General features: G+C 39.2%; 1 protein-coding gene across 1 annotated transcript in view; it reads left to right on the forward strand.

Annotated features, from left to right (window-relative positions):
• The first annotated feature begins 500 nt into the window (after nucleotides 1–500).
• The window catches only part of LOC149221889 (fatty acid amide hydrolase-like), a 290,500-nt gene continuing 263,142 nt past the window's right edge, over nucleotides 501–27,858 (forward strand). The window contains exons 1-2 of the mRNA XM_089385269.1: nucleotides 501–940; nucleotides 1,601–1,710. Coding sequence (XP_089241395.1) covers nucleotides 859–940; nucleotides 1,601–1,710 — 192 coding nt within the window. The 5' untranslated portion in view covers nucleotides 501–858. The remainder of the gene's footprint in view (nucleotides 941–1,600; nucleotides 1,711–27,858) is intronic.

Consider the following 27,858-nt stretch of genomic DNA (forward strand, 5'->3'; position numbering starts at 1 on the left):
TATACTAAACATTTTATTTTTTTAATACATATTACCTTATAACTGATTGCTTCTTGGCTTGATAACAAAAAGCTAATGTTTATTGATCGATTGGTTCATTTACGTTTTCATTGTCTAATTTTGCGTAGAAATAAGATAAGTGATGGTAAGAAAGTCAAAACGCACACAATCAACTAACAACTTGTTATCAGAGCACGCTCAACTAAAAACCACCAAATTTTGAAAGAGGCACAGCCTATCACCTACGTAGGAATAAACTATAAAATATCTGTCAACTTTTAAATGCACTGACAACTAGCATTCAAACCTAATCCGAAGATGGTTGAAACATGCATGACTGAGGTTTCGTGTATGGGAGTTAATACAAATGTTGCGGGGATGAGGATGTGACATCAAATTTATTTAATCACCTTTCTCAACTTAGAGATATATGGTCGAGACTCAACCTCTTGGGATTTGAATTCAATATATTATTTCTCCCAAATTTCATTGAAGGTCCGCCAACCCACACTATTGGGACTATAGCCTGACGTATTTTAAATGAAATCATAACATGGGCATTGGCCAACTCCAGAATCTTCTCAACACGTCCCCTGTTCTCCGATATATCATTGAGATTCATGCTATTTTACCTCGAGTGAATATTCTCTCATATGAAGACTCTGAGCAGCAAAGACTCACGGGTTTGTTGTGAAGATGCTGTGTCTTTTTATGGAGCAAATTACTGAATAAATGCATGCAACCCATTTCAGGGCTGGCTAGGTTTTTCTCACAAGAAGAAGAGAGAGAGAGATTGAAGTCTGTGCTTCTGCTTATCTATATCCCCCACAGTTTGGGAAACAATCAAATTTGATCAAGATGGGACGATATTTTAAAGCAGTGGAGGAAATGGATCTGAGTGAGGGAAGCAAGGAAGAATATCTGCATGCGAATGTTAAAGGTCTGTATCTAAAACCACATCATTACAAAACGATCATGCACTTCTTCAAATCAAGCATTGAAATTGAAACAAAATGGATAGATTAAACTGCATTGTAAAGAGAGGGAATTCATTTCTACAGAAACTGTTGAATTGGGAAGTAACATCATTGTAATCATTATTTAGAGCCTTCAGAATTATTTTTCGAGTTTCTGTCGTTTCCTTGATTTTGACTAAATAACAATTGATTTTGGTGGAAAGAGTTAATATCTGTGGTTGGATCTCACATTTTGAGCGATGTGTTAGTTTATTTTGTTCATCTTCAACCTCATATTTATTGCATCATTTGTATAGTACAGCATAATGTAACTCTTACAGTTCTTGTTCATTCCCCCTCTTTAACTATCCACCACGTGTTTTGTTTATGTTATAGATCAATTCAGTCAGTAGGTTTTCTGAGTTATCTATATCTTCCATGTCTTCGGAGAAAATTGTGAAAGGAAACTGTATTTATTTATTATTAAGGGTTTTAATGGGCACATTCAAATCATCACGCTTCATAAATGTGGGTAACTAGTAAGAGTGGTGAAGCCTTAATGTTAGCACAAATATCACCTGGTTTTTGTTGTTATTAGTTAAGGATAAACGGTCTCTTAAGGTATCTGTATTTGTCGTCTCCAGCACCGCGGATGGCAGGGTATTTTGTTAAAGCTTTTACATGGGTGATGGAGTCAAGACTCATTGGCCGAATCATGATGCACATATTGAAAGGAAGCAATTTAATTCACGAGGTAATAGTACTTTCGAGCTTAGCTATGTTTTCATATTTCCATAATCACTAATTTTCAGGTTACAGAAATCTGTTTTCTATCTCAATTTAATGGATTGTTTTGTTCATGTTGTTATTGTATGCCAATTGGAAATTCCACAAAGCATTCTATGTATACATCATAACACCAAAGTTAGGCATGCTTAGCAATGAGTGAATCTTTGTCTCTAACATCTTTTGAGGCTTAGATTTTGACCAGCACCTTAGTACAAGACTTAGATAACTTTGTATACAACATCTTTGTAGATGTGAATTGGCATCGGTATTTGTTTTGTAGTGAGTTTTCATTTTGCAATACAAATTGTCACCCGGTATAGTTTTTTGTTTTGTCCAACTGTATTGTAGCTCCAACCGTGTAACTGCATGTGTCATAGGGAGTTAGGTGTCATATGTGCTAGATGGATTGTTTTATATTTAAGGCCCTTAATTCTTCTATAAACACAAATTGAGTTTTCAATGTTAATGACGTTATGAATTTTCTTGAGCAAGTTTTGTGTCTTCACAAGTGTAGTGGTTTGATTTGGTCAACCTAAGTGAAGTGCTCCGCTAAATGGCTAATAAAAACCATGGATGAGGGTCAAAACTAGGTCAAATGACTTATATCCTCATAAATACAATAGAAACCTTGATATTTGTGGAAAAAAGAGAGTTTAGGTGTGTCCCCTTTCTAGAAGAGTCCAGATCTAGTGAAGTTGAATTGGTTAAACAAGTCATGGAAATCCTTCTAGAACTCTCTCAAATCATGCGACAAAAATCAAGTGGAGTCTATTTGTGTTCACATGTGTTTGTGACACAGTAGCTCGAAAATACATAGATAAAGAGCCCTCAAGTGTGAAATGGGCTCAAGAAAATTGCAGCACCCCTCACATATGCTAGACACCAATGGTACAATGTAGTACAAAATGACATTTAGTGTCATAAACTGATGTTGACAATTTGATGATGTGGCACCTATGTTGTCATGGATTGAAGGTGGTGTTGGTGAACTGCAATGTATAGCATCCCAACCTGTCATGATAAATTAAACTCCAAACAAGATGTAAGGCATCAAAACATAGATATTTTAGTATAGAAAAAATAACATAATCTAATCTTATCAACCTGCCTAAATAATCCATGGTGGTATAATCTCATCCCCTTTACATGTGTCTTTGGGGTGGGACATAAGATATTTTCCTAAGATTTTCAGTTAGGGACAGGTAAAGATGATGCAATTTGTAGAAGGGGACTAGGTAAAACTTATAAACTAATCCTCAAAATCATGAAGTGATGTTCTAGGTCTATTTGTGGTCCAACTAGTCTTTTTTTTACTAGGAATCTTCATTTATTTGTTTCAAACTTTTGAGATGGAATTTTATTAATATTTGCTACTTCGAAACCATTTTCCTCTCCTTTTTGTTGTTCTTCATTAATCTTGTTAGTCACTTTTTCTATTGATAAGCATTCAACTCTAGCACTTTAGGGGAGGGTCCTTTATAGAAGTAGTTGTGGAAATACTAAGAGGAGGGTGAATCGGTATTTCCTTAATTTTTCACAATTGGTTAGTTAATCTCCTTAAACATTCAGAGCATAAACCAAAACAAGATCACATCAATGATAGTACACAAAATATGTAGTCCAAACAAGCTTTGTTATGTATGGTTACATACACATTTACTAGTTGAATTGGAAGGAAGTACATGAATCCCCAAGAGGTTTTACTAGCAAATTGGAAGGAAGCAAATGCTCCCTAAATTTTGGCTCCTGTACCAGGGACAATGGCCCAACTACAACAAGCTGCTCCTCATAAATCCGCAACCTATACTGCTGCACCTCACTGCCACTATTGTCCACTGCTACTGTTGCTGTCCACCACCACTGTTGCTACCACCACTGCTATCATCCACCACTGTTGTTGCTACCATCACTGCTACCATCCACCACTGTTGCTACTACCATCCACCACTGCTCCAAATGTCCACAGTCATTTTTGCTACATACACCCGCTGCACATTAACCCAATCATTCAACCTCAAGACTCTACCCTCGCTAAAGTCACTGTCAAGGTGTCACTACCATGCATCACACTGCCAAATAGAGTCATTCCAATAAGAATGTTCCTCAAGATCACGGTCACACTTCCATATAAGGTTACTTCCACTATTATTCATCAAGATATTGCCAAGATCATTGTCATAAAGTCAGGGTTACTAGATTACTGTCTTACTGCTATCAGGATAAGTCACTGCCATCAAGATTGTTGTCATTGTCAGGTTAACACTACTACCATACAACCATATCCCGATCATGTAGATTTATCAAGTGTCACTGTCATTCATTAAGGCCACTCAAAATTCATTTCCATCCAAGCATATCTATCACATTCCCAATCTAACAATAAGTCTTTATTGCAGACAAAAACCCTAACCATCAAATCATATCGATGCTTCATTCCACAACTACTATCAAACTAGAGAGTGCTACATAGGACAAGTTATCTTTATGATAGGGATAATTATGTATGCTATAGTTCCAAGCGTCAAGAACAAGGTCACTGTTCTACTCTCAACCATGTCACTATTTTATCATCAACAGGTCACTATTTCACAAGTTTTGCTGTCAAGAAGGTCTTTGTTTTACTGGAAACAAGGCACTATTACAAGCCACATAAGGGATACGAGTACTCCTGATGACAAACCTTCATAGCCATAGTCAATGCATCATAATATTAAAGGCTTCTATCGACACCCTAAAGTATCAAGCTAGTGTCTCTTCAATACGACACGGAGTTGGTCTCTACAACCACGTTTTCTCATTCACTAACAGTGTCTCAGCATAAAATTCACTGCCAAGTCAAGACAATTATCATTGCATGAAGGTAAGTCATCAACCAAGGTCAATGCCGTGCCAAGGGTACTGTCATTCATCAAAGGTCACAGGTTAAATTCTCAGTCCCATGTCTCTGAATTATATTTTTGAAGACAAGCATCAATGCTGCAAATGAAAAAATCTTTAATGTAAACTCTTATTGATGGATACCCTCAATACTCGATACTGTTCAATTTTGAACCCACTCAATTGTGAGGATACACTGCTAAACAACTGCTCCCAATTCTTACGCTCTTTGTTTCAACACTGGAATATAGACCACTGTCAACTGATTACTGGAATAGTGTACTATGATCAAGCTAGGATACTAGGAGGCAACAACCCTTTTATCAACAACAAGCAGCTAGGTTTGATCATTATAGAATTTTCAAGTTATTCCTATAATATAGGTATCGATCTGAGCTTCAGACATGGACAACCAAGAATATGGGTAGATCCAACATGGTTTTGGATGGTTGTGTTTGGATCAATGAACTGTTGGAATTATGTCATTGTTTTTCCCTAAGAAGGCCACGAAATCCAATGCCAAAGGTTTGTATACAACTGCTCATAACCGCCTTGGCAACCTTCGGTGACTTGATCACAGGTCTGCAACGATCAACACACAGTAGGTCTTATATTATTACCAGGTGTAAAAGAAGACATTGCCAACACAAGTTGCAAACTTCTGCAATACCACTCCCTGCGATGAGTCACGGATCTGTTCTTAGTGTCGAATGCCAAAAGGATGTATCTCAATTATCTTGGAGAATCATTGTTCGTGAAATAGATCATGCCCTAAAAATTTCCGACCTTTATAGCATTATATTAAATGCATCTAGAAATCTATCTCTGAATTTGCCAATCAACAAATTTGTGATTGATCTTGAGGTTAACTTTGCATAGCCCTTTGGTACGAGACCGCAATACCTAGAAATGACACAACTCTTGGTCTTCTTTACAGGGAAGGTTGGATGGCCTGGAAGTTTTGTGTTGAGCAGTTAACTCTACAGGGATGACGTTATACTTAGAACTTGGTGCCTTAATGAGGGCCGAGACCTTTCACTGGTAAGAGTTGCACAGGAAAAGAGAATCAGTGGATGTGCAGAGATAGAATCTTCATGCACAGAAAGGTTGCTCCAACAAGGGCCGAAAAGAATTGCTCCACCTGCAAGAAAAATGCCAGCTGAATCCCATGCCAAAACAAATGGCAAAACAAAATAATGAAACCCTATAAACCAAATCCAAAAACACCCATAGGTTCAAACCCTTCGTCAGATAAAATCCTGCTCCACAGGGCCAAGGATGTATTTCAGAGTTCAAGGATTGAAACTCCATAGTGATTATAAAGCCCAACAAATACTATACAATTTGCGTAGAAGAAAGAACACAAAGGATGTTGAGTTTAGTTTACTACTCATACATTGAATTCCTCTTGCAAAACACTTTCAATAACCATCGTAGACACCCAAACCATAACATAAAGCAACCAAGCAGAACCCTTATCAAACAAAAGAATAATCCAAAATCCCAATGAGACCTTGTGCCAAATTCAGTCAACGAAACACCTTTCCTGGCTGCAAATAGAATTGGATCAATGTTGAATTTCTTTTGAGGAGATTGACCTCCTTTTTTATAGAAACAAAAGAGGTTTCTAGGAGTCAATAAGGAGAGAAGACTGATTTTTTAAATTAAACAAAATGGAGCCAAACATTAGGGCTGATTTGGAAAATCCCCTTTTAATAATTAGAAAATAATTTCAATGAAATTTTTGGAGCCTAGTAGTTAATGAAATATCCTTTCATATGACAAGCCACATCATCACAATAAGACATCCTTACAATCCTTCTTCTCCGCATCATTACAATAATAAGTCCTTTTTTGAGCTAATACAATGTTTCCACGCCATCATACTTGTTTCCACATCGTCATCCTTGGAGCAAAAGAGAATCTTCCACATGATCATCAACCCTTGGGGTTTTGGACCACGGATTGGGGTCACTAACTTTGACTGGGCATCTCTCACAAGCTGTGAGGGTCCATGAGATGCTCCATATATCAACGAAATCAACATAATGAGAAGAATCATCCGGGTGAGGTCTTATTCCAAGAGTCACAATAACACGATCAACAAACATGGGGCAAGTGCGGGGTATGCACATCTTGCAAGGGTTCTAAACCTTAGAGCAAGGGTTTCATTAAGCTGCATCATCCTGTGGACATCATGAAGCTGCATCATCATCACCTGCATCATCATCATCACCTATATCATTCTGTGGGCATCATCACATCAATGACCTCCAACTATACTCGCTTTGACATCAATGACAACATACTCAACAATCGCCCCCTTTGTCATTGATGTCAATACACTAAACATCTCTTGGCGTGCTGCATAAGCTTCTCTTGACTTCATGCTTGTTCTGTTTGTTCCTTTTCAAGATTCTCTCCTCCTTTGACATCAATGGCAAAGTGTAGCTAACATGTGTTTGACGATATCTCCATGTGATATTGCTCCCTTTAACAATTTGCTTACCTGCGACATCATCTCTATAAGCTCCCCGTGACAATGCACTCTCCTATTGCATTAGTTCTCTCATTACAAGCTTTCTTGCTGCATCATTCCCCAATAATGTGCTTCCTGGCTGCATCATCTCTTCCATTCCATAAACTCTCCTTGACAGTGCGCTTTCATGTGGCATCATTTGATCCTGTAATGTGGATCCCCCTGTCTCCATACTTCTCATATTCCAATTGTGCGAGAATTCATTGTGAAACATGTTTTCTTTGCTAGACCCTGGTGGTCTTATCTTCTTACTTGGTGAATGTCCGTCCTTCCTAGTTCTACGAGGTCCATGTCAAGCTGCTTCTACAGTTTTGTGCAAAATGGTCGAAATTGTGACATAGGAAACACTCCACATTTGGTCTGAATAATGGAGCAAAGGTGTTGTAACTTTTGCTATCATAGGCATATGGGACTCTATCTCGTCTTCTGGTAAATCTGCCTCTAGGGTTTTGATGAAACCCTTTATCAATACTCCTGCGATATCTCTTGTAATCTCGAGCTCTATGTCCATAGTTAAAACATGTGTAACAATAACCATAAAATGTGCTTGCATACGTGGGTGTATAGGGTGATGATTTGCTAAAGGTGTCTTTCCCTTGAGAGTATCCAAGGATTTGCTGCTCTCCTATTTTGAATTCTCTTTTCTGATTTGGCATTTTGAATGCATCATCTTGATTTCTTGAGGCATTGGTCATCCAACTTCTGGTGTTGGTTGACTTGTGCAGAACTTTGACTTTGGGCTTCTCTTGAATCTTCTCTTCTTTCTTGACAATGTGACATGTGGTTGTTCCTCATCGTTGGTATCAGAGTTCTCTTCTTTGAAATGTGGCTCTTCTTCATGTTTGGAACCTAAAGACTTACCAACATATCCAGGACCTGACTTGATAAGTGGTGATCTCTGGAAATTGAGAATGTCATCCAAGACCCGTGAACTCCTCAATTTCTGTTTCAGCTTGTCCACTTCTACTCTCAAGATGACAATTTCTTGTTCATGATTCATGCAATCTGCTTCCTTCTGCTTCATTTGAATTCTTAAGACTTCCTCAATCCTTTTGGCTTCTTCAAGTTCCCTCTTCAAGGAGGTGACTTGCTTGTTGAGTTCTTTATCCTGTTTGTTCCATTTATTTGGCTTTTCGTTTTCCTTGAGTTAGCTTGTCTTGGTGCTCTCTCTCTTGTTTGCCTCTTCCATCATGTTTTTGAGGTGATCTACTTCCTTCCTAGATTCATCAAGTACATTATCCTTTTTTAGTGTTTTTTGTTTATTAATTTGATCTTGAATTTGGTTGATTTTAATTATGGAACATATCCAGTTATTCTAATGCTTCTCCTTCTTGGTCTTCAACTCTTCATATTCCCTACAAAGGCTACTATACTGGCCTTTGATCAAATCCCTGTCCCATTCCAATTGATTTTTTTTTTGTCTTTGAGGGATTTAATGTCTTCTTTGGGATTAACAACCATCTTATCTTCAACTGTAATTTGCACCAATTGATGCTACGGATCTACCTTCAAGCGATTAAGCTTCCAACGAAAGACATGCTCCAATACCAATTGTTGGAAATACTGAGAGGGGGGTGAATCAATATTTCCTTAATTTTTCACAATCGGTTAGTTAATCTCCCTAAACATTCAGAGCATAAACCAAAACAACATCACATCAATGACACTACACAAAATATGTTTTCCAAACAAGCTTTGTTATATATGGTTACATACACATTTACTAGTTGAATTGGAAGGAAGTACAAGACTCCCCAAAAGGTTTTACCAGTAAGATGGAAGGAAGAAAATGCTCCCTAAGTAAGTTTGAGCTCCTGTACAAGGGACAATGGCCCAACTACAACAAGCTGCTCTTCATCAAATTGCAGCCTCTGCTGCTGTACCTCACTGCCACTGTTGTCCACTACTGCTCTACCATCCACCACTGTTGTTGCTACCATTACTGCTATCATTCACCACTACTGTTGCTACCATCATTGCTACCATCCACCACTGCTCCAAATTTCCACAACCACTGCTATTACATACAATGGTTACACATTAACTTAATCATTCATCCTCAAGACTGCCCTTGTTAAAGTCACTGTCAAGGTGTCACTACCATGTATCACACTGTCAAATTGAGTCATTCCAATAACAATGTTCCTCAAGATCACTGTCACACTGCCATATAAGGCTACTGCCACTGTTATTCATCAAGGTATTGCCAAGATTGCTGTCATAAAGTCAGGGTTACTAGATTATTGTCTTACTGCTATCAGGATAAGTCATTGCCATCAAGTTTGTTGTCACTGTCAGGTTAAGGCTACTACCCTACAACCATATCACTGTCATGAAGATTTATCAAGTGTCACTGTCATTCATTAAGGTCACTCAATAGTCATTTCCATCCAAGCATATCTATCATAATCCCAATTTGACAATAAGTCATTTATGCAGATAGAAACCCTAGCTGCCAAATCAGATCGATGCTTCATTCCACAACTACTGTCAAACCAGAGAGTGCTACAAAGGACAAGTTATCTTTATGATAGGGAGAATTGTGTATGCAATAGTTCCAAGCCTCAAGATCAAGGTCACTATTCTACTGTCAACCAGGTCACAGTTTCACAAGTTTCACTGTCAAGAAGGTCTTTGTTTCACTGGCAACAAGAGATTGTTACGAGCCACATAAGGGATGCAAGTACTGTTGATGATAAGCCTTCACAGCGAAAGTCAATACATCATAACATTAAAGGCTTCTATCACCACCTTAATGCATCAAGTTTGTGTCTCTTCAACACGTCATAGAGCTGGTCTCTACAACCATGTCTGTTTATTCACTAACAATGTCTCAGCATAAAATTCATTGTTAAGTCAAGAAAATTATCACTGCATGAAGATAAGTCATCAACCAAGGTCACTGCCATGCCAAGGGTACAGTCATTCATCAAAGGTCACAGGTTAAATTCTCAGTCCCATTTCTCTGAATTATATTTTTGAAGAGAAGCATCAATGTTGCAAATGAAAAACTCTTTATTGTAAAATCTTATTGCTGGACACCCTCAATACTCTATATTGTTCAATTTCGAACCCACTCAACTGCAAGGGCACACTGCTAAACAAATGCTCCCAATTCTTACACTCTTTATTTCAATGTTGGAATATAGGAAACTGGTGTAAGGGCTGAACTAATTTAAAGAACCATTTTTGCAACTATAAACATTAATATTGTAAAGAGATTTTATAGAACTATCTATCTTGAACAGGGTATGAAACCTTGAAATAATTTCTGTTCTAAAGTTATACAAAACTTCAAGTAACTAATTGATTGATTCGCTGAGAAGTACTTACTTGGTCTGTTGCGGACGTATGCTACGGATGAAGATGTTTCATAATTTCTTCAGTTCGCTCCCGTTTACCAAAAGACCGAAACCACCCAGCCAAACTGAGCAGAACCTCGCTACTCAGTCCAGTAAGCTTGTCAGTTGAAACTTGAAGCAGATTGCCCCCCCGTGCCCAGAAACCTTAGAATAATTAGCTCTCCTTTTGTTGGTAACTCAAGTTTATAAAGTTCCACCCTTCTTCAGTATCCCCTTCGTTCTTTCTCCTTCTTCCCCCATGTTCTCCCGAAATTGTTCTCTCTGGTTTATAAATTGTTTCTTAGTGGTGGTCACCCTTCCACCAACAACCCACCGCTTCATCTCTTCGTGACACCCTTCCATGTCACGTCATATATATTTCTTTTAAAAGGTATATTGATTTTTTTGATTTAATATCCTTTGTTTGATTTTAATATAAAGGTTTAGACTTATATTAAAATACTTTATCATTAATTTATTTTTATTATTTTATTAATTGATTAATATAATTTCTTTAATGTTTATTTTATAGATAGGTCGTTACATACACTCCCCTTCAGAAAACTTCGTCCCGAAGTTAGAGTTTTTATATTATATGAATATTTATGATAGCGATTAGTACATTCTTCTTAGGATTGTGTATTGAGGTTAAATTCTTACTTAATGTGCAGGCACTATAAAATTTTCATCAGGTTCCCCAGCTATTACAACATCATCCTATCCTTCATAATCTCTTCCACTCCTATCCTATCCGTCCTCTACTGGAGAATGTCATGGCGTCAGTTATACTGGCCTAACCATTTATAAACTCCAAAGATGATAGCGTCAGCTATATTGACCTGATCCCTAGTAGGCATCTGGCAGTCATCATCACACGTTTAGGGGAGCGTGACTCGCACAGTCCTTCCATGACTCTAGGGTTTGGAGGATACATGGTGGGCAACACCTCCACCCCTCCCAGTAGAATCAAGGTTAATACCCTATCATGGAATCTCTTTGAGCCTTAATTATTCTGAGGTTTCTGTCATCATGTGGTCATTTGGTAACGGATATTATCTGCAATCATAAACACTTGTCCATGCATTTATAAAATGTGCATTAACATATTCAAAACAATAGCTTATTTATAATTCACACATGTCAATTGCAGTATATAACATACTTTGCCTTATTCTATTCATGTCATTAACTTTCATATTAAAATGTAATCATTCTTTGATTTCTATCTCATCAATCATATTGATATACATAAATGAAACAAAATTATAATATCTTAATTCCCATCAGAAGCAAAATTACTCAAATATTATACTTTACTTTGATAACTATAATTTAGTAAGATCAATAACTTATTCCATCTTGGTATCCATGTACTAGCGGAATTAAATAGATATTATGTCATAAAAATTCACGTTTATATATAATCATTTCAAAATGGTTCTGAGTCTCTGATTTAAAGTAAAGCAAATATATACAAAACATGGTTTAAAGTTCTTCAAAATTAACACAAGTTGGGGTATTTTTGACATATGATTTCCGTATCTTCCCAAGTAGCTGATCCAGGACTATACTTGTCTTATTGGATCTTAACTTGGTCTACCAGACGATTCCTGAGCTGTCGAACCCTACGTTCCAGTATACGTAATGGTTCGACCCATATGGTTCCTTCGTCCGATACCTGCAGTTCCTTACATTGAAGGTTATGAGATTGGTCAGCTATGTAATGCCTTAATACAGATATATGAAATACATTATGAACTTTATGCAAGTGAGGTGGCAGTGCAAGACGATAGGCGACAGGTCCAACTCTTTCCATGACTTTAATTGGTCCAATAAATTGGGGTGATAATTTTATTCCTTTTCCGAATCGAATAGTACTTTTATTCGGTTTGATGCGGATGAAAACCTGATCCCCTACTTCATACTTCCTATCAGTTCTGTGGGCATCAGCATAACTCTTTTGTCTATCCTGTGCTTCCTTTAACCGTTGTCTAATTTGTTTTACCTGCTCTTCCATTTCTTGGATTAATTCTGGTCCTATTATCACTCGATCTTCTAACCTGTCCCAACTTAACGGTGTTCTGCAAGGTTTGCCATATAATGCTTCAAATGGAGGCATTCCGATTGAACTGTGGTAACTGTTATTGTATGTAAATTCGACTAACGATAAGTATTTTTCCCAGTGTGATTGCTGATCCATAACATACATCCTCAACATATCTTTAAGTATTTGATTTACCCTTTCTGTTTGCCCATCAGTTTCAGGATGATAAGCTGTGCTTAAATTTAATTGAGTTCCTAAGGCTGACTGCATGCAAGTCCAAAATCTTGAAGTAAATCGTGAATCTATATCTGATATAATCTTCTTAGGTATTCCATGAAATCTGATAATTTCATTTATGAATATTCGAGCTACATCAACAACTTCGTAAGTATCTCTTATGGGAATGAAATGAGCGCTTTTTGTTAATTTATCCACTACTACCAGAATGGCATTGTGTCTTTGAGAAGTCAGAGGTAGTTCAGTGATGAAATCCATAGAAATAATCTCCCATTTGGTCATAGGAATGTCGTGAGGTTGTAAGAGACCCGCTGAATGACAATGATCTGCTTTTACTTGTTGACATTCCAAACATCTTGCAACAAATTGAACGCTATCACATTTCATGCTCGACCAGAAGAAGAATTTCATGGTATCCGTATACATCTTCTTTACTCCAAGATGTGCACAATATATTGCTCTATGGGCTTTCTTAAGGATGGTGTCTCAAAGATCCCTATTATTAGGAATATACATCCTTCCATGAAATCGTAAGATTCCATCATCTTCTAGTTCATATCCTTTAAACTTAGATTCTTTCGGCTTTTTACTATCAAGACTAGATCTTACCTTTAAATACCAACTATCTTTTATGAGATGTTCTAGTACTCGTTGCCTTAAGTCTATTTTGATAGGTATGAGAGAGAATATTCGGGGTCTTCTGCTTAAAGCATCTGCCACTACATTTTCTTTTTCTTTAATATATGATATTTGAAAGTCATATTCACTTAGGAATTCACTCCATCGTCTTTGTCTGGCATTTAAGTCTCTTTGAGTGAACAGATATTGTAAACTTTGATGGTCACTTTTAAGTGTAAAACTTCATCCCACTAAATAGTGTTTCCAAATCTTTAAAGCTAGTACTACAACAGCTAATTCTAAATCGTGAGTAGCGTAGAGTTCTTCATGAGGCTTTAACTTTCTTGAAACATACGCTATTACTCCTTTATCTTGCATTAATACTGCACCTAACCCATGTTTGGATGCATTAGTACATACAGTAAATTCTTTGTCCATATCAAGGACTCTTAAGATTGGTGCACTAGTCAGTAGTCTTTTGAGTTCAGAAAATGCTTTGTTACATTCCTCAGTCCATTCATACTTAATACTTTTAATACTTTTACGCTGAAGGGTTGTAATCTGCTTTGCAATTTTGGAGAACCCTTCCACAAATATTCGGTAGTAACTGTTATCACCCCAAGAAACTCACCTAGGTTGTATATCAGTGATGCTCAGGAACATTAAAAATTCAACAATTATGTTGGATAAGATGATGGATAAATGAAGATATGCTGCACATTTAAGCCAGATAACCACTCCTACTATGATTATCCCCAAACATGGGTGAATACCCCCAAACTAGAAGGCTTTCAACTACCAACTACTCACAGTTTAAGGTAAAAGTGATGATGGAGAAGACTAATTACACCAACAGATGCACAGGACCCTGTGATGGCCAAGTGCAACCAGTTAGAAGATCTGTAAAACTATTGTTTAATACCCAGACAGGATGACAGCTCCCTGATATTAAAACAACAGCAATCTGCATACACGTTCAATGAACCACTAAATTATAACACAGAGGTGGGATGACAGCCCCTCTGATGTTAAACATTTACAGCACATCAAATAAATGCAAGCAGGCACAGCCTAGAACAAGAAAGAGAAGTGGAAAGTGAGCAGGTGACAGCAAAAGAAGCTTGTATTAGTTGAAAATCCAGACCAGAAGTTGTAGGTCTCATAGTATTTACAATCTCCAGAAGTTAAAGGCAACAACAAAGCTTTCATTCATCAAACGCTCATCAATCCCACTACATCTGTTTTTTCAGTATATATGGTGTCTCATTACACAATCTCCCTGTTAGCTATGCGTGGAGGAGTCCATAAATGGCCACCAACCACATTTACATTAAGAAATGGGGCTGCTGATACAAATCTGGCTGTGCTGTAAATGGATTTGATCTCTCTGGTGCTCTGCAATCCTCCTTTGAGCAGGTGGCGTGAAATACCAATGGAACCATAACCATTGAATGCTCTGAACTCCCCAGAGGTGTCCTGCTTCCTCCTCGGCCATACTGCTGATTAATTTCTGCTGCTGATCATTAAAAACGGCTCCATTATGACTGTGCTGCTTTAAAATAGTGAAACGCTGCCCAAACTGTTCATTCCCGCCCATCATTGTTTCAACCTTGACTTTTAAGAGGTGCATGTATGGTTCATCCAACTATCGGGTCCACCTTTAGGGTTGCAATTCATATTATAACAGGCCCATCCTTTGTATTTTTTATATTTCCTTATACACAGAAAATGCGCCCAAAACCATTGAAAATGGCTTAAGCGCGGATTTGAAATTTTATAAGCAATGATTCATAAAATATCAGGTCCGACCCATCGGGTCCGAACTCCATCGCAATTGGCACCTGCCCAAGGCCTCCTTTGTAATTTCTTTATACAAAGAAAATACATAAAAAAATTAAAAACGCGAAGGGCGCGGACCCGATAATCTATCAGAAGGAATTAACACCGCCGTCGGGTCCGGCCCATCGGCGATCGCTCATCGGCGAAATATAAAAGCCCCTTTTGTAAGTCCTCCATTGCAACTTGCCGATGCAATATCGGCGATCGCTCATCGGCAATGTCTTGTGCCCCAATCGCTGCAGACCCGATAATCTATCAGAAACAACTTATAACGTCATCGGGTCCGGCTTATCGGGTCGGAAGCATATCATATGTGAAGGCTCTGTCCTTTTGGCAACCCCGATAGCGAAATGCCGACGTGATCTCGGCCGTTGATCCAGATACGCGATCGACGGTCCTCACAAAATCGCCGATCACCATCTCCATTGCCTCTTTTTAAAAGTGCCGATACGATACGCTGAAGCGATATCGACGATCGCTCATCGGCAAGGTCTCCTTTGTCGCTGCCACTGCCTCCCCCCGACTTGCGATATGTCGACGCGATTTGGACCGTTGATCGGCCAGATCCAACGGCTGAGATTAAAGCGGATCCTTAAGCCTGTAACTTCGATTTTTCCATGGTTTTTGGGGTATTTCCGCCTCCCGATAGTGTATTTCTGCCCTCCAAAGGGCTTTCCTCTTGCAAATTTTTGATCGGTGAAAGACTTTTAGCCAAAATTTGAGGATTTCGACAGCATCAATGGTTCCTTTGGCATGATTATAAGTGTGTTTGCAGCCTTTGAGAGTGTTTGAATCCATTTTTGATGCTTTTGCACAGCAAAACTAACACTGGCTCCTTCTGCGGATGAGATCCTCCCTGTGAGGTCTCAAGAACCTGCAGATCAATGCCTTTCTAGCAAAAAACAGATTAGCCAAAATTCCTAGTGTTCCATTGGGCATGGAGTCTACTACAGCTATATTAAAAACTGATAAAAGCACAATATTTACAGCTTTTAAGGCCAAAAGACCTTAAATCACATAGTTTTTTAAAAACCGCCCATTAACAGGGCCATCAAAAACTGGTTCTTCTTCCATACTTTTCAGTATGAAGGTATTGTTCCCTTGAATCTGTGATATGATGAAAGGGCCTGTCCAGAGAGCATCAAATTTCCCATGATTGCCTTTCTTTTCTTTAAATGCATCCCATTTTAGAACCAAATCCCCAACCTGGAAATTATTTTTTTTTGCCTTCTTGTCAAAGACTTCCTTGATCTTTTGCTGATGTGCTGTAGCTTTTTCAATCAACTGCTCTCTGATCTGACATAATTCTGTTAAATCAGTGATTCTATTGGCCATATCATCTTCTTCATTTTGCACTGTTTGGAGCAACTTTGCCACAGGAAGGGTAAGCTGAATTGGAAAAATAGCATCAGTGCCATATACCAGCTTGAAAGGAGAGCAGCCTGTAGATCTTTTGATAGTCACTCTGTCTGCCCAAAGCGCATATTTGAGCTTGGCATCCCAATTCTTCTTATTTTCCTCTAACAGTTTCTTAATAATTCTGATCAGACTTTTATTAGAGGATTCTGCTAGACCATTCCCTTGGGGGTAATAGGAGGTGGAATGAACAAGTTTAATGCCCATTGAATCAAACATTTCCACCAACTCTTTTGCCTTGAAGGCTGCTGCATTATCTGTTATAAACTTATTTGGGCAACCAAATCTGCTGAAAATGTTTTCTGATAAAAATTTCATTACCACATTATGATCAACCTTCCTTGTTGGGATTGCTTCAATCCATTTTGTAAAATAATTAGTGGCAACTAATATCCACCTGTGCTGGCCACTGGAGTGTGGGTTGATTTCACCAATGAAATCCAAGCCCCACTGCTGAAAAGGTCCTTTTGCAATTATTGGCTTTAGGGGCAGGGATTTCAACTGCTGCTTACCTTCAAATCTTTGGCACCTATCACAAGATTTAACAAAAGCAAATACATCAGAAAATAAAGAGGGCCAATAGTACCCAGCTCTGAGAATCTTATGGGCGGTAGTTCTCCAATAATGATGTCCTCCACACATGCTGTTATGGAATTGCTGCATAACTTCTATTGACTGTTCTTTGTCCAGGCATCTTAAAAGCACTCCAGATGGATCCTTCCAATAAAGCAAGCTATCATTGATGCAATACTTCGTTGTCTTGAGCTTTAACGTTCTTGCTTGACTTTGAGAAAATTCTAAAGGAACTTCTAACTTTAGAAGGAAATTAATTATTGCAGCATACTAGCTACATGAAGCTAAGTTCTCGGCCACTGACTGTCCTCTCTGCGATTCAGCTGTTTTATGCTCTTCTATTTGACCATTTTTTGCTACAGTGAACAAGAAATCAATGTCCAAAGACCTGCAATTTTCTTCAGCCAATAACTTGGCAAGCCCCTGACCTCTTACCAGCTTGGTGGGCTTTAGCTCTATGTTAAGCTCTATCATTTTTGCAATCCATTTCACTCTTTTTCCATTAGCATCAGGCTGCGTTAAGACATCCTTTATTGCAGCAGAAGGCACATATGCAACTAATTTGGAATGCAAGATGTATACTCTGAAAGCTTTCAAAGATTTGATAAGAGCATAAGCCTGCTTTTCAATAATGTCATACCTTAGTTCAGCTTCTCTTAGATTCTTGCTCAAAAAGGCCACTGGATGCTCTTGACCTGCTTCATCTTGCTGCAATAAGACAGCTGCAATGGTATCCTTAGAGGCAAATGAAAATAGGTGAAACTCCTTGCTATAGTCAGGGCTTATTAAAGTAGGGGCTTCCACAATAGCCATCTTAATGGACTCAAAAGATTTTCTGGCCGCATCAGTCCACTTTACCTCTGCTCCTTTTTTCAACATGGAGGTTATGTGCTTAACCAGCTCTGCAAAATTAGGAATGAACCTCCTTACAAAGTTAATTTTGCCAAGAAAAGACTGTATGTCTTTCTTTGATCTTGGAAAAGTCAAGGCCTGAATCGCTTTGACTCTTTCTGGGTCAATCTGAACACCTACAACAGACACTACATGCCCCAACAGTTTGCCTTCTTCCAAAGCAAATTGGGATTTTTTAGGATTGAGTGAAATTCCAAATTTCCTGCACTTTAAAAACACCTTTAAATGTTGTAGATGATCATGATGGCTGCCAGAATAAACAGTTATGTCATCAAGATATATCAGCACGAATTTATCCTTTTCACCTACAAAAGCAATATCCATAGCGCGTTGAAAGGTGGCTCCAGCATTCATCAGCCCAAATAGCATTTTTGCATACATGAACGTGCCCCAAGGAGTGGTAAATGTTGTCTTTTCTTGATCATCTGGATGCACAACGATTTGATTAAAGCCTGAAAATCCATCTATAAAAGACATTACTTTGGCACCTGAGACTTGCTGCAACAAATGCTTCATTTTTGGCAGGGGATAATTATCCTTTTTAGAGCATTTATTTAGATTCCTGAAATCAACGCACAGTTCGATTTCTCCATTCTTTTTCCTCACAACAACCAGATTGGCCACCCATTTAGAATATCTGAGAGGCACTATAATCTTAGCATCCAACAACTTTTTAATTTCTTTCTCAACCAGAGGAAGGACCATAGGATTCATTGGTCTCAGCTTCTGTTTGAAAGGAATAGTGTCTTTCTCAAGCGGAATTTTATGCTGAATTATATTCCTGTCAAATGTTTTCAGATCACTGTACTCCCAAGCGAACACATCAGCAAATTGCCTCATTAACTTGCAGTATTCAGCATTCTGATCAGCAGATAAATTAGTGGACAGATTTATAAATTTGGGCTGACCTGGACTTCCTATATCATGCTTGCCAATGTTACTTGGGAGCGGGAGCGACCATTTTCAGAAGCTCCCGGTTTGGGAGCGAATCCCGGAGCGATTTTTTAAAAATATATATATATTTTTTAATTTTTGATACATATATGTCAACAAAAACATGTAGAATGATGAAATAGACATAAAAAACATAAAAAAACATAAATTGATCATTGAACCATATCACATCAATCACCTAGAAATTATAATCGTCATCAACCTTAGTAAAATTAAAATACATATTACAACTGCAACATATTGAGTCTTATAAATCATGATTCATCAAATTCAATATTAAAGTTTCAACTTCAAGCTTTCAGAATTGAAAATTCAATAACATTTATCATCATTGATCACCAAAGTAACAAGTTGTACTTGTAAGCCAAGTTTAACCATTACAAGAAGTAATATCGAAGATATTTCTAAGTCCTGACTCCTAACTTCTAACTGTTAACATGATATGAAATGTTAAAAATTTATAAAATGAAACATGAATAATGAGATGAAATGAAACAACTTTAGTGACTAGTCTTTCAGAAAGCATCATATTCATAATTCACAATCATTACCAATGAGTTATAATTGCCAAGGCCCAACTTCAAATTTCAAATTTTCATTGTCACAGTGATATAATGTTTACAAAAAATATCACAATGTCATAATGATATGAAAGAGTCAAGAGTCAAGAGTCAAGGACTCAAAACTCAACACTGAACAGTTATGAAAACTAAAGTGACAAGTCTAATAGAAACTAAAAAAGACAAGTAAATTGTAAATCTACAAGTGGCCCTTGCCACGAGAGTCTCCAGGAGTATAAGTAGGTCGTGGTGGTCTTCTAGGAGTCTCCCGCCCAGACCGACGACCAGAACTAGAGCCTCCACGCGAGGGTGTCGATGGAGGTGGCGACAGCAATGGAACAAGACTCGGGCCCCGAGAACTGCTACTGGATGGTGGAGGTGGAGGTGCCATGGCTGCTGCAGCTGCTTCAGCTTCATCCCGTACAAGCTCCTCTTCTAGTTCTTCCATATGTGCAATGCCATCCTACAAATTGTCGTCCTCAGGGTGATTGTCCCAAATTTTATATGTGGGATCTTCATTAGCCCGATCACAGTAATGGCTCAACAACCTCAAGTTGTAGTGCACATAAACCAAGCTTTCTGCTCGATTTTCGTTGAGCCTGTTTCTTTTCACATTATGTATATAACTGTAGGTGCTCCAACACCTCTCTGCAGAAGAAGAATTTACAACCTGTGAAAGAACTTTTATTGCCAATTTTCGCAAAAGTCCGTGGCCGCCATATGTTTCCCACCATGTGAGAGAATCAAATTTATCTTTGTCATCCATTGCATGGAAGTTACCACACAAACCACTGCCAGTGAAGTATCTGCCTATTTCAAGGTGCACAGCTGCACATTCCTCCCTGTCAGGCACCAACTTTTCTAATGCTTCCAGATATCCTCTAGTTACCTCTCGATCTAAATGGGGTTTGGTCCTAACACCACCCCCTGCTGCAGGTTTGCCCAACCAAGAATCTGAGTAGTATTTTGGCGCAAGGATATACGCCAAGCAATGTAGTGGAAGGTTAAGCCTATTCCACCGTTCACACACACAATCGTGAATCAGTTTGTACAAGTCGGGATCTCTGTTATGAACAATGTCTTTTATTTCCCCCAACATGGTATCCATTTGCTCATACACCTCGCCAATCACTGGTTTGTCTGTATCTGCAAACCGAATCATGTTATAAATTGGCTTGGTGAAATCCAATACCTGTCTCACAGTTGTCCAAAACTGCCCATCAAGAGCGGCCTCCTCCACCGTTTCAAAACCTGCAATGTCAGCTACATTTGTAGCCCTTTCCTTTAACACCTGCCAATGTGGACTTGATACCATGCTAGCTAATGCCTCTCTTACCTTCAAAAGGCGCCTGAAGGTGAGGTAATAGCTACCAAATCTAGTCCTCGCAATCTTCAGCAACTCCAATCTCGAGTGACTGCGGAAAAGGCCATGGGTATTGCTATGATTTGTAATAAATTTTATCATTTTTTTTCCTTTCTTGTACAAATCACCAATCCATTGGTATTGTTCATTTTTGTTTTTGACAATATCATGCAACAAAAGGTTCAATGTGTGAACCAAACATCCAGACCAAAATATGTTCGGGTATTTATCCTCAATAATTGCTCCCGCTGCCTTACAATTAGGAGCATTATCAGTGATGACTTGGATGACATTGTATGGGCCAATACGCTCAATTGTTTCAAGCAATGCTTCTGCAATGTTGATAGCGGTCTTGAACTTGTCTGAGTAATCATGTGCAGCTAGAAAGATGGGACCACTTCGGGACACAGCAAGAACACTTATCAATGGCTTGCCTTTTACATTTGTCCATCCATCAGATACAATGGACACCCCATTGTCAGTCCAAGAACTTGTCATTTTATTCAAAGAATGTGATATTTTTGCTTTTTCATGATCAAGGCCAACAGTTCTTGCCTTGTCATACCCAGGGCTCTTGTATCCTTTAGGGGCATCATTTATGGCAAAAACCATTTCGTGCCAATAAGGTGAGCGTAGAACATTGAATGGTATCCCACATGCATAGAGGAACCTGTAAACTTTTGAATCCACATCATTCCTACACCCCTCATCAAGGAAATCTGATATGGTTCTACGGCGTAAAGATGATGACCCTGTGCCTCCATGTCCATATCCACTGCCTTGGGAGGACGCTGAAGGAGTTCTTTGTGAGCTTGGTTCAAAGAAACCCCTTGATCTTTTTGCTCTGTATTGGGCGTCCTCCTCTTCCTTTATGTATTTGGCTCTATCTGCTGTTGACACCGCGTTACAAGTTTTGATTCCTATTTGTTTCTCTCCATCCCATGGCCTTTTCCCGCAGAGGTGTCTTCTAGCACGGGTGTATGAGCCTGTGTAATCAGTGTTGCAATGGGGGCAATGAAATTTAGTGGTTCCACCCCCTCTCCCTGTTTCATCCCTGTGAACATATTTCCACAATGGAGTTTGGTCTTGTTTAGTTTTTTGACCCTCATGTTCACCCTCCTCCACATCCTCCTCACTGGGGTTTTCACCCATTTGACTTCCTCCGGCTTCTTCATCCACCTCTTCAGTTTCAGGCCCCCTCCGTTTCCTACTCTCCACCACCATAATAACCAAAAAGGGGACCAGGAAGAGGAAAATGCCAATAAAAATCCTCAGGTCCATCGTGTTTGATGTTTGTAGGGTTTGAGTCTTGAATCTGCAAATTAATTTAGTTTATTGGGATTAATTCATTTAATTTATTAATTTAATTTAAATTAATGATCTTTAAACTCAAACAGGTAAATTAAACTAACCAAATTAACTACCTAACCAGCTAAACTAACTAAATGATTAAGTTACTTACCTCTGCAAGCTTGCTCCTCGCTTCTTGGCACATGCTCCTCGCTCCTCAGCTCTTGCTCCTTGCTCCTCAGCTCTTGCTCCTTGCTCCTTCGCTCTTGCTCAGCTCTCAATCTCAAGCTCAATGAAGTTGAAATGATTTTTTTTTGGCCCATTGGGCTTATAAACAAAAAAAAATTAGTTAAATTTTTTTAATTTTTCGGGTCCGGCGGAATTTTTTTCCGCATAACCGCTCCCGGCCGGTTAAAAATCGCTCCTGGAGCGTTTTTTAATGCCCGGGAGCGATCAGGGAGCGATCGCTCCCCGATCGCTCCCGGGCATTAAAAAGCGCTCCGGGAGCTCGGGAGCGATCGCTCCCTGAAACGCTCCTTATCAGAGCAGGGAGCGTAAATTTTTTTAAGGGAGCGCGCTCCCGACCCGCTCCTGAGCCGCTCCCGCCCGGAGCGCGCTTCGGGAGCGGGTTCGAAGGGGGGGGGGCGCTCCCCCGCAACACTGATGCTTGCAAACTGCAGATTGATCTTCTTTTTGGGCAGCTTTATAAGGCACATCATTGTGATCAAACAGTCTCTCAAGAGGAATTAGACCCTTAGGGATATGGTTACTAGGAAGCTGGACTATGCTATTCTTGCCAATCTTATTTCTAAGTTGGGACTTGGGATCTTCAAACAAAGCATCATTATTTTGGTCAATTTGCATTTCAGAGAACTCATCAATGACTTGAAGGAACCTATTTAACTCATCATCATCATCAAAAACCTTCCAATGGTGAACATCATCAGGCACAGAGGGTCTATACTTCATTTGTACCTCATAAACTAGTTTTGGAAGCGATGGAGGGATGAACAAACTAGTAGAGATAGCAAGGGAATCAGCAAGCTGATTTTGGGCTCTAGGAATATATGAAATGCAGAAAAAATCAAAGAACTCTTTGACTCTCCATACCTCATCTCTGTAAGCTCTCAGCCTTGGATGCTTTGCTTGGAATGTTTTATTTACTTGCTGAATTATCAGATCAACATCTCCAAACACCTTCAGATTTTTTATTCCTCTATCTTTGGCTTCATGAAGGCCCAACAACAATGCTTCATATTCTGCTATGTTGTTTGTCACCTGAAAAACCAGCTTTAGAGACAACTGAACTGTTTCTTGTTGTGGAGATACTAGCACCACCCCTGCTCCTGCAGTCTCCTTGGTACATGCTCCATCAAAGAACATCTCCCAAATCTGACCACCTGTATCATGCTCAGCCTGAGCTGTTGGTTTCCTGATCTGCAATGCAGCCTTCTGAGATTCTTCTATTTGGAGAATGCAAGCTCCAAAATCAGTGTCCACTGCATATATGGGATGATTTGTAGGATTCTTCTCATCACTAATGATATATGCCAGTTGTGCTTCTCTATATAACCTCCTGCTTTCTCCTCCAAACACTGGAACAGTTGCATAAGATAAATCATTCTGCAATGTCCCTCCTAGTCTCTTAATCCATCCTCTAGACAACAACATACCAAACTTAGGAGGAACATCGGCCACCACTATGTCCATCATCATACTTTTCATGAGCAGCTGGGTTAAGGTAATGGCCAGATCCTTAATTAGTCCAAGGCATTTTACCTTCCTTGAATCAAAAGAGAACAAATCATGATAAGGTCTAGTGATATCAAAGCCTAACTCTTCCATGACAGTTTTAGGCATTAGATTGTGGCTGGCCCGTGTCTAGCAGGCAATTGTGGAGGATTTTTATCATGGATAGTCAATGAAACATAGAAAGATGGAGAACTATTATCAGCAGGTTCAATCATGGGGCTAAGCACAATAGCAGGCTTGTCATCTTGCAAATTGACAGAGTCAATGGAGGTTTGTTTAGACTCTAGTTCAAGGGCCTCAAGGATGGGTTTTTTGAATAATTCACTCTTCACCAATTCAGCCAGAGGCATGGATATTTTCAATTTCTGAATTTCTGACTCAAAACTAAAAGAAAATAATACTTTATCAGCAGTTTTTACCTCTTGAACTGGAGCTTTGAGTGTGATAGGATCAGCTGTTGGTCTTCTTTGCCTGCTATTCTGTGGCATTGTTTGAGCAACTGCTTCTTGTGCCACATTTTCTTTGACATTCTTTGCATTGGATCTTAGATTATATTTTTGCTGCTGCTCACCAGATTGCAGAACAGCACTACTGTCCCACCTCTGACTGTTTTGTTTTTGCAGCAATGACTCTTCATATTCGGCCAATGTTAAAAATGCAGCGCTGCCTTTATCCTCCAAGCAGTGAATTTCATCCTCATCTTCTTCAAATTCTTCCCCCTCCATGACCGCATTCTGAAAGGGAGCTTTAACCTTATGATCTTCTTTTGCTTCTTCACCCCTTTGCATAATTTGTAGCTGCTCGTTTCCTTTTCTAAATGGGTTTGTATTTCTTGGAGAAAATGTGTTTTGCTGCCTTGTTTTGCCTGAAGTCTGCTCAACCTTTAACTTAGAAATTTTAGCAGCCAATGACTCGCTCATTTTAGTCATTTTGTCTAATTTAGGCTCTGAAGTTGATGCAGGGGAAGAAGAAGTCTCACCTCTCGGCCTCCTTTTATCAAATTGACTCTTTAACTTCTTTGCTGCCATAATATTGGATTCCACCTCCAAGGCTGACTCTTGCATATCACCCAGAGTAGCACATCGTCTTTCTCTCAACAATAAGCAGAAATCAGAGTCAAAAGCATTGGCATATGTGAGTTTGGCAACAGTGGGGGTAGGCTTTACCTCAGCTAGTATTTTACTATACATTCTATTAAATCTTTTATTGAAATCAGGCAAAGATTCACCCTTTTGTCTTTTCAAGTTTCCAAACTCTGTATGATAATACAGCAAGTCCTTCTTATCTCCCCATTGCTTCAAAAATACCTCATCTAATGCTTCAATATCTGTTATGGATCTTTGGGGTAATTCTCTAAACCACTTCCTACCCTCTCCATCAAGGCTTTGGACAAAAACTCTCATCCATACATCATTCTCATTTATATCTAAATTATCAGCATAACTGTAAAAGGCTTCAAGATGTTCTTCTGCTGTCACTCCCTCTGTTCCAGTGAATTTAGGCATATATTTTTGATATTCTCCCACAGGCATAGGATTTAGAGGCATAGGATTTAGAGGAACAGGCAATACCAAAGGTCCATATCTAGCAGCAACAATCCTCTCAATCCTAGTAGGTGCTTGCTGTCCTGCCATGTTTGGAATATGTGGAAGAACACTAGTAGATGGAGCAGTAGGAAATAATGTAATGGATGGCAGAGATTTGGGATGTTTTGGACAGTATGGGAAGCTTTCTTTGGACTGAGATTCAAAGGGGAACTAACTGGATAAGGGGCTGAATTAATCTCTGAAGGAATTTCTTTATTAACAGTGCTGGGCTCGAAGACTTCAAGCTGTAATTCTTCAGTTATAAACTCATCTTTCAGAGATAAATTGGAGTTTTTAGGCTTACCTGATCCTGATGCCCCTTTCTGTGGTGATTTCTTCGATTTAACAACTTTCTTAGGGTCATGCAATGGTTCAGCTGGATATTTCTGTGGATTTCTTCTAGTATGCCTCACAAACTGAGCCAGAACTTCAAAGTGGAGTCACCAAAGGATGGTCTTCCACCAATGGAGTCGCCAGACAGAAGATTACAACCAATACTGTGTTCTAACTTTGTCTGTCATCAAAACTTGAAACTATGTCGTTCTCCCAGGGAAGCTTGAGCTCCAATTCTCCTCTCCCCGGCACCGGCGCCAATTAATGTTATCACCCCAAGAAACTCACCTAGGTTGTATATCAGTGATGCTCAGGAACATTAAAAATTCAACAATTATGTTGGATAAGATGATGGATAAATGAAGATATGCTGCACATTTAAGCCAGATAACCACTCCTACTATGATTATCCCCAAACATGGGTGAAGACCCCCAAACTACAAGGCTTTCAACTACCAACTACTCACAGTTTAAGGTAAAAGTGATGATGGAGAAGACTAATCACACCAGCAGATGCACATGACCCTGTGATGGCCAGCTGCAACCAGTTAGAAGATCTGTAAAACTATTGTTTAATACCCAGACAGGATGACAACTCCCTGATATTAAAACAACAGCAATCTGCATACACGTTCAATGAACCACTAAATTATAACACAAAGGTGGGATGACAGCCCCTCTGATGTTAAACATTTACAACACATCAAATAAATGCAAGCAGGCACAGCCTAGAACAAGAAAGAGAAGTGGAAAGTGAGCAGGTGACAACAAAAGAAGTTTGTATTAGTTGAAAATCCAGACCAGAAGCTGCAGGTCTCATAGTATTTACAATCTCCAGAAGTTAAAGGCAACAACAAAGCTTTCATTCATCAAACACTCATCAATCCCACTACATCTGTTTTTTCAGTATATATGGTGTCTCATTACACAATCTCCTTGTTAGCTATGCGTGGAGGAGCCCATAAATGGCCACCAACCACATTTACATTCAGAAATGGGGCTGCTGATACAAATCTGGCTGTGCTGTAAATGGATTTGACCTCTCTGGTGCTCTGCAGTCCTCCTTTGAGCAGGTGGCATGAAATACCAATGGAACCATAACCATTGAATGCTCTGAACTCCCTAGAGGTGTCCTGCTTCCTCCTCGGCCATACTGCTGATTAATTTCTGCTGCTGATCACTAAAAACGGCTCCATTATGATTGTGCTGCTTTAAAACAGTGAAACGCTGCCCAAACTGTTCATTCCCGCCCATCATTGTTTCAACTTTGACTTTTAAGAGGTGCATGCATGGTTCATCCAACTATCGGGTCCGCCTTTAGGGTTGCAATTCATATTATAACAGGCCCATCCTTTGTGTTTTTTATATTTCCTTATACACAGAAAATGCGCCCAAAACCATTGAAAATGGCTAAAGCGTGGATTTGAAATTTTATAAGCAATGATTCATAAAATATCGGGTCTGACCCATCGGGTCCGAACTCCATCGCAATCGGCACCTGCCCAAGGCCTCCTTTGTAATTTCTTTATACAAAGAAAATACATAAAAAAATTAAAAACGCGAAGGGTGCGGACCCGATAATCTATCAGAAGGAATTAACACCGCCGTCGGGTCCGGCCCATCGGTGATCGCTCATATATATGCAAAAGGCCATGCTCCATTGGAAACGCCGATGCGATATCGGCGATCGCTCATCGGCGAAATATAAAAGCCCCTTTTGTAAGTCCTCCATTGCAACTTGCCGATGCGATATCGGCGATCGCTCATCGGCGATGTCTTGTGCCCCAATCGCTGCGGACCCGATAATCTATCAGAAACAACTTATAACGCCATCGGGTCCGGCTTATCGGGTCGGAAGCATATCATATGTGAAGGCTCT

Source organism: Pinus tabuliformis, chromosome Q (assembly GCF_031772625.1).
Source record: "Pinus tabuliformis cultivar Carrire ecotype Pingquan chromosome Q, CPIR1, whole genome shotgun sequence".
NCBI classification, from domain to species: domain Eukaryota; kingdom Viridiplantae; phylum Streptophyta; class Pinopsida; order Pinales; family Pinaceae; genus Pinus; species Pinus tabuliformis.